Here is a 9,049-nt window from a genome sequence, read left to right as displayed (position 1 = left end):
CTTTAGGTCTTCACATTTTTATGGCACATGCTCTCCATTGTTCACCAAATTTATATAGTTGCGTATGAAAAGGGAGAAAAGCACACAATATAAGTAAAATTATTTACCTGGGTCATCAATTTCTTCTTCTGTATGCTGTGGCTGACCTTGGCTTTTATCTTCGCGAGATTTTAATCTTGACACAATGCCCTATAGTTCCTGGCTGCAGTCTTTGCATTTAGCTTGGTACCCTTTGCCAGAAGTTGTTGGTAGTTTTTCAAAATAATTTCAGACAGGATAATCTTTTCTGCCTGGTCCAGAAGACATCCTTCCTGGTTGATTCTAAAGCAGCGACGGACTCAGTGAGAAGCTGCTTACCTAGAACAAGTTTCAATAAGAATCTTGTTGAAACTTGTTGTGGGATGCACAGTGATATATATACTACATGTAGGCTTATACCGTTCCTTGTATACTTGAGGTAAGTCTATATAACACTGCTCCTTATATTGATATGCTAATAATGTTCTTTAGTAATCAGATCGCATATCAGATAGCAATCCCACAATATCTAAAATCTATAAAAAAAAATGTTTGAATCAAATAAATCTGATTTAAATAAAAAAAAAAAAATCGAATTTTTATATTCTAAAAAAAAAAAAAAAAAAAAAAAAAAAAAAAAAAAAAAAAACACGCCAACACTGGTGTCCACTAACCTCATACAATAATTCCTGTTAAGTCTGGCTAAAATTGACATTTCAAAGCATAACAGTGCCTTAAAAATAGTTTCTTCTTTCACTATATAAGTTTATAACTTATACTGCATTGAATAAGTCAATAGTTGATATATTTGTCCTATATACAATGTTAGGTTTCTAGATTTTATATATTTGTCCAATATAAAATGTAGGTTACAAAGAAACCAATGGCCTCCGCTAGCGGACCCAGGGATCTGGGTGCGCACGTCCTGTGTAATAGTAGTCCTTGATATATATATATATGTATATATAGGTATATATACATATTATATATATATATATATATATACATATATGTTTATATAGAGTAAGGTTACAAGTTTGTATGAGGATTAAATTGGTCACCTCTTTCCTAATATATTCGCACTTTGCAGTGAACATGTAATATACGAAAGCACTCTGCTCCACTCGTTTACTTTCCAAGCGTTATATGCACAAGTTTTCATATACATATTTCAGCTATGTATGAATATATTGTGTATATGTGTGTATATAGTGTACGGTATGTATACGTAAAATGCATAAGCACTCATAGACACATGTATATTCATATATGTGTTGTATATGTGCATGAATATATGTATGTACATATGTATAGCTTAAGTATATATGCACACATATACACATGTATTTTCATGTGTACTCGTATATATGTATACATGTACATGTGCCTTATATACACATAAATATGTCCTGTGCATATGCATGAAAATTGAGATGTGCGACAAATACGTGGGAAGATTTAAATCCTATCAAATGAATTAAACTAATTATTCTGAAAGGTGGGCAGGCATTATGAAATATCTTCGAGATGCCAGTAGTGACAGAAAAATAATTAAAACCTTAGAGTTTTTTCATCAGAGCCATATTAGACTATGGACCGGAGGTAATGAAGTGGAACTGAGCTGTTACGGAATTAATTATTTCCAAGATCCTGTGGAACAGTCATGCAAAATAAAAAGTTATCTTGATATGTATATATGGGCTGCAGTAATTCTCACATCTAGCGGTATGAGATGCCACAAAAAATAAACAAATAAATTAATCAATGATATGAAAAATAAAAATATGTAAACAACAAAATTTAACAAATCCTGAACTTGAAATGTGTATTTTCTAATTACACATAACTCCAAAAAGAGAAATTAACATAGTTACCTCTAACCACAACTAAAACTAATCTGAAACTAACGAGAGTTAATATCCAAGTCCCATCGTGAAAAGAGTTAACTTTAACATTTGCTGTACTAATCTAACCTATCTAAACTCCTTCACAACTTACTTCTTACTTCAGCTCCCAGTAGTAGGCGTTATGCCTGTCAGTGGTCCCAGCATATTCCTCCATCCGGCTCTATCAAGGAATGCCCCTTCCTCCCTCCCTCAGAGTTTCGATGTTGGGCAAGTCATGTCTACTGAAAGCTTCTTCAACATTTCCTTTCCATCTGTTTCTCGGTCTTCCTCTTGGTCTTCTTCAGTCCAGCATTCACTCCCAGCATCCCCTTGCAATTCTTTCTTCCTTCATTCTTTCTAAATGTCCTAACCATCTTAACTGGGCAGCGTCTATTTTGCATAGCATGGAACAGTTCCTTATATCTTCGTTTTTTAGTTTATCTCTCCTTCACAACTCCCCGATGATATTTTGATTATGAATTTCAAGCTCAATTCCCGTTACCAATCCAGTGTTATAAACACATGGTGCAGATGTAGGTTATTTTTCAAACAATAGCCAAAAATGACTTAAACGTTTAACTAACTTCTGGCTGTCTCTTCTTGTCTTAACGTCAAAATAAATACAGTGATCAAATAAAATTTGCTACAAAAGTTAATTTGATTACATTTAAGAATAGAAAGAATCTAATTGTTTTTTCAGCTGTTCCTCTTCGCAAGCGTGAGACTGCAGTAATGAGTGACAAAGTGAGATATATTTACTAGAAAAATAACTACTAAATAAATTAAAAACTTTCATCCAAAAATGTACACGACAAAAGAATTTGTGCACGAATTTTTTTAGCACAATACTACAGAAATTATAGAATATTTCTATTGTTTTGTGTGTGTATATATACATATATATATACATACATATATATATATATATATATATATATATATATACATATGTGTGTGTGTGTGTGTGTGTGTGTGTGCGCGCGTGTGTGTGAGTGTGTTTGTGTGTGTGCGCGCGCGCGCGCGTATTTAAATAAGACTACCTCATCTTTTACAGCTTTCTTTAACAAGTACATCATATGCCTCATGTAACATACACTATAAAAACGACATCTTATGCATATATCTTAGGAACATATGACTTCTTTGTTGCCACACAAATCCACTGAAGGTGCAGATGTAAACGAGACAAATAACATGATACTGATATTATTTTTTCTTACTTTTTATCTATTTGTGTTTAAAAAAAGGTGTAAACTGACACTCCTTGTTTTGCTCTTGATTGGGGTCGCCCACTAGGCAAGGCGAAGGAGGAACCCATCTCTCGCTACAGACTCAGGTTTATAAACTCACTCGCGTAAGCGCGCGCGCGTTACCCCACTCACGCGACGGCCGAGGTTCAAAGGTCAGAACAAACAGTTGGCACAAGATGCATGTCGTTTTATGTATCTTACTAAACTCACACTGCAAGTATATAAATCACCGTAGTCGTAGACTTGTAAATACTTTGTATATATATAAACCAGTGTTATGTAAACTATAAAAAATCAAGGCACAACCGTAGATATAAAACATGTACATTAAGTTTATGGGTTTCATTATGTGTATGTAAATATATACAGTTATACATATGTATGCATCTATATACGTATTCATACACACATAATACATACATATATATACTCGTATATATATACTGTATATATAGATAGATAATGTATGTAGTACATACACGCATGTACACGTTCGCAAATATATGTATGTGAATATGTGTTGTGTGCACGAGTGATTTATATCATTCATATATATATATATACATACACGAGTATATGGTATAAGTAAAATGCACCGAACTCAGAAATAGGTGATACTTTAATCCCAACGTTTCGAAGTCTGGGGTTCGTCCTCAGGGGTTACTATCCTGAGGCAGTTAGGTCTTCCTTTATATACATAAAAATAAACATAAAACATGTGGTTCACTCGGAGAGTGAATCTCCTGTGACTAAATGTTATATATATATATATATATATATATATATATATATACAGTATATATATATATATATATATATATATATATATATATATATATATATATATATACACTGAAAGGGAACGGTTGTTTTCTATTTTGGGGAGGTAATTTCACGGTCTTGGAAATGTATAACATCTGATAGAGTCGCGTTTCGAAGTGTATTGCGAATGCATGGGTTGAGGTGAAGTATATTCATCATCAATTCGGGGAATACGCCAGGGAGTGGGTTGCTTGACTCATACACACCGACCAGCGACAGTCCCTACGGAGTCTTCGAGCAAATTCCCACGAGGCCACCCTTCCTACTCCAAACAGCTTTCGACAGGTTTGATCAATTTACCCCAGCGGGCGTCTCGTTCGTCTCTTCCATCGAGGGTTGTCTCTTGCTGAGACAACACTGTGATTAGGATCAACATCTGGGAAACGTGCGACATGCCCCTATAGACGGAGTTGACGGTCACGAATTATGCTGGGGAGTGGCCTATAGTGAATCTCACTGTATAGTCTCTGGTTTGATACGAAGTCGTTCCAGTGATACCCTCTGATTCTCCGAAAGGCACTTAGTACCAAGAACATCGAAACGCCTCTTCAATTCAGCATTCAGTGTCCGTGTATCATAGCCGTACAGCAAAACAGGGAGCACAAGTGACTTGAAGATTCGAATCTCAGTCCTCCTGCATAAATAACGACAACGCCATATACTCAGTATGAGAGAGTCCATAACACCATATGGGCAATGCCAATCCCTCGAGGTACTTCCTGCCATGACCCACCACTACACTACCAAGGTATGTAAAGCTTTCCAAGACCTCAATGTCTTCGCCATATGCGTGGACAGACTGAACTGTGTCATCCAGTAAGCACCCAAACTCCTGAACCTTGGTCTTGGTCCATGAGACCTCAAGTCCAAGCGGTCTCGCCTCCACATGCAGTGACTGCAACCAGGACCTCCAACGACTCCGCAAGACGGACATCATCAGCAAACACAAGGTCATTGACCTTGGTGTTGCCAATAGATGCTCCGCAACGATATTGATCGACAACTTTATTCAATAACCAGTCCATGCAGGTGTTGAAAATTGTTGAGGCGAGGACACACCCTTGTGTCATCCCTGAATGAACAGGAAAGAAGCTAGACACGTCTCCTCCATACTTTACAGCGCTCTCTGTCCCAAAGTATAAGCCAGATATCAAGTCAATAACCCTTGCAGGAACCCCACGGACTCGCAGAAGATCCCAGAGCACTCCACGATACACCGAGTCCAACGCTCTCTTGAGATTAACATAAGCTGCAAGAAACCCTTGTTGAAACTCACGTCGGCCCTCTACAAGAATATGAATTGCTAGGATCCAATCATTTGTTCACTTACCTGGCGTGAACCCAGACTGTTCAGGCCTCTGAAAGTTTAGCAGATGTGAATTAACACGTCTCAGGAATAGATGGACAAGCACTTTACCTGGCACAGTGAGCAGTGTAATACCACAGCAGTTGTTGCAGTCCTGCCGTTCGCCTTTTCCCGCCCATATAGGGACAACCAGACCCTTTTTCCAGTCAGAGGGAATTGTACCAGACTACCAGACAGCGGACAGTACCGCATGCAACCCGCGGATCATGGCCTCACCTCCAACTTTCAGCAACTCCGCGCTGATGTTGCAGATGCCAGCTGCCTTCCCACCTTTTAATTTACTCTTAGGTTCTTTGACCTCTGTCAGAGAGGGCGGAGATTCGTCTATCGGTGGACCTGAACACCATCGAAGGGAAGCTGTCCGCTTGGTGGGTCACCCATAAGTAACTGCTCAAAATACTCGCCAAAGGGGCTACATCCCTCCATACCTGACACTAGTTCGCCTTCAGCTATTCATATTGTGCTCCTCTGGGTCACATATTTTTTGTGCAGATTTTTTTCAAGGCTCAGTAAACAGGCCTGAGGTCGTTTATTAAAATGACCCACGACACCCTCAGCCATTCTCCTTATGTGGCTCTCCATATCCATTCTCATGAGAGCTCTAGTCCGCTGTTTCTGAGTCCTGTAGTGGTCCAGATCCCCAGCCATTCTGGCAGCACGGCCCAACTCTATACTCTCCAGTGTCTCCCGCGACGCCTTACCACTCCTTGACCTTGGGCGCTCTCCAACGCACTCCTCGGCAGATTTCAGTCTCATGTTCTAAAATGTACCACAGTTCTTCAGGGTTCTCAAGAGAGCCAAGGACTTCAAACCGATTAGAGATTACTACCGCATACTCCTGGGCACATGCAGCATCCCTGAGTTTCCCTAGATGAAACCCATGTGGGTTACATCTCAGGATTCTCCAGGATTTTATACGCAGTCTGAGTGTTGTGACCACAAGTCTCAGACCGGTCCCAAAGAATTCAGTGCTTCGATAGACTCTGCAGTTCTGTAGGATCTTCCAACGATTGCTAATAAGTATATGATTGATCTCCTTAGCCTCTCCTTCAGTACTACTATACCATGTCCATCGGTGTGGCTCTCGTCTCTGGAACCAAAAACCAGCAGTTCTCAGCTTCCTGGACTTTTCAAAGCTCAGAAAGAGAGAAATGTTGATGTTCCTGGTTCCAAAACCGTGGGGGCCAATACTCCATAGCCACCTCCGTCGGTGCCAGTAGCCGCATTAAGTCGCCCATAAAAATAAATGTGTCTCGTGGCGTGCACTAGCTAACTATAGATTCAAGATTGGCATAGAACATCCCCTCTTCAAGGTTACATACCTCAGTGGGAGCATATACTGCAATAAGGTAAACGAATCCCAAGGTGTGCTTCAGCTTCACCAGCATCGTGCACTCATCAACCGGAGTAACATTTAAAACAGCGTTCTGGAGTCGGCTAGATGTGTCTACAGCTACTCCTGCGCGGTGGGTCCCATCGATTAGACCCGACCAGAAGTAGGTGTAACCCTCACCACTGATCTCGCAAGTGCCTGGTCTTTTAACCTCCGAGAGAGCCAATATATCCAATCTAAGCTTCCTGAGCTCCACCGATAAAAAAGGTGGTTGGTTGTCCTAGGAGAAATAATGTCCCAGGCGCCCACACGGAGAACCCACCGGAGGTTCACCCCGGGTCTGGTTCGACGTGTTGGTGCCTCAGTTCCAACACCCCGACACATCATTTTGACGGGGACTTGATGCAAGGCCATCCCCGCCATATGTGCCCAGTATGCTTACCATGGACATCCTGTGATTCGCTCTCCCACGGCCACGCCCACCACCGAGCCCAACGAGGGTAGACCAGATTTTGGGTATACATATTAACCCAATAGTCCCAGGGGTCACAGGAGAGTATACGCACCCACCACCTTGACACTAAGGGATGACAGCCGCGGACCGTGCGGTGTCGGCCCAGGCGGTAGCTGGTTGGCTCAGGGCGTGAGTGATCCACAGATTAAAGTCAATCAGCCCAGCCAATTTGCCTCTCCAAGCCAAGGAGGGCCGCCGGTCCTGGCCTGATTAGGGGACCAAAGAGGCGCGTTGTTAGTCCCAGAAGGACGCCTCAATGTAACCATGACATTGGGACATCATCCAAGCTCTGCAGGGATGTTTCGCACGGCAAACGCGTGGATTAGTGACCCATAGCGGGGTTGGATGGCCATCGACTCAGAGTTCATATATCCTTTTTATGGTTTTCTTTTTTCTCCATCTGGATGTCCAACACACCCTCATTAGCGAGTCACCAGTGGGGGTGGGGTAGGGAATCAGTTTAGTCACCGACGATCCAACAATGAGGAAGGCAGTACTAGGTTACATGGTACCAGTAGAAGGATGTCACAACTGCGGGTCGGCGATAAAGAATCAATGGTTTGAAGTAAATGTGGATCACCTTCTGCGTTGTGTTTTGTCCCCATGATTACTCAAAGTATATATGTATGGTGTGGTAGGGAAGGTAAATTTCAGATCGCTCGGTGGGTGAGGATGGAGGGACATGACAGGTAAACCAACTGTTTACAGGTGTCACTGCGTTGTGGCTAGTTTTGAGGAGAGATTGAAGTAGTTTGTGGCTGAGTTTGGATGGGTGTGTGAAAAAAGGGAGCACAGAGTAAATGTGGGCGAATATAAGGTGATGAAACGAACAAGTAGTGATGATAGCAGGTCAAATATGAGCGTGAGGGGCTGGAGGAAGTAGGGTTTTAGATATTTTGGGTCTCCTGGACAGTAGGCAAAGGAATGGATGTGGAGGTGAATTACAGAGTAATGGAGGCAAGCAAGTTCCTTGATGAAGTGAAAAGTATTATGATTAATAGTTATTTGGAAAAAATGGAGTGATTGTATTCATGGTACTGTAAAGACTGAACTAAGGTGGGCCAGAAAGTAGTATTCTGAATGCATTTGAGATCAAGTGTTTTAGAGATACGATAGAGATTACTATATACCAATGGGTAGAATGTGGAGTGAGGCACAGCACGGGGGTGGAGATAGATGTCGGATTTGATATATAAAAAAAATATTGAGGTGGATTGGGCATGTGGAAGGAATGAGCGAGGAAAGTTTGTGAAAAGCAGAAGTTTGGACACTGACAACTTCGTTTCCAAACACACCCCTCCTGATTCAACCCAACGTCGGCCGGTAGGTCACCACTCCAATTTCGGACATGAAAGACTAGTTTCCTTTATTCCCTTGCACGTAATATCCTGTTCTACATTTTCTGTGTACTTGTTCTTTTTTCGTATATCTAATAAAAAAGACAGCAATTGGCGGTCGTAACATTCAAAATTCATATAACCTATTTCCTTTTTTCTCCGAAAACGGTACTGGTGTATATGTTTTTATATATATATATATATATATATATATATATATATATATATATATACATATATATATACACACATCTACTCCTATTTGCTACCCTTACACATGCCTACTTCTCGTATACAGTCTCATTACTACCTTCAGACTTTCCCACATTCTACATACTCATTACACTATCGATGGAAATTGTCAATTTAATAATACGTATTCAAGTCATCGCCCCAAAAACACACCCTTTGCTAAATACTTTTGGCATACCAGTCTCACCACTACACACCCTCAATCTCTCCTATACCCATAGTGGTCAGTGGTCTTCCCAAATAATTCTTTTTGTTTCTCTGCTTATCCTCT

The 9,049-nt window shown here is 40.7% G+C and overlaps 1 protein-coding gene across 2 annotated transcripts in view; it reads left to right on the top strand.

Annotated features, from left to right (window-relative positions):
* LOC143036480 (thyrotropin-releasing hormone receptor-like) overlaps positions 1-9,049 on the top strand; it is a 194,024-nt gene that overhangs the window by 160,332 nt on the left and 24,643 nt on the right. Inside the window, exon 5 of one of the 2 annotated variants that reach the window (XM_076203881.1) lies at positions 3,201-3,306. The exons of the other annotated variant lie outside the window; for it this stretch is intronic. Coding sequence (XP_076059996.1) covers positions 3,201-3,262 — 62 coding nt within the window. The 3' untranslated portion in view covers positions 3,263-3,306. The remainder of the gene's footprint in view (positions 1-3,200; positions 3,307-9,049) is intronic. 2 annotated transcript variants of the gene reach the window in all.

Source organism: Oratosquilla oratoria, chromosome 20 (genome assembly GCF_046742065.1).
Source record: "Oratosquilla oratoria isolate Oo_2021 chromosome 20, ASM4674206v1, whole genome shotgun sequence".
Taxonomy (NCBI): domain Eukaryota; kingdom Metazoa; phylum Arthropoda; class Malacostraca; order Stomatopoda; family Squillidae; genus Oratosquilla; species Oratosquilla oratoria.
Note: the sequence above shows the minus strand (reverse complement) of the source record. Positions and strands in the feature narration are given on the sequence as shown.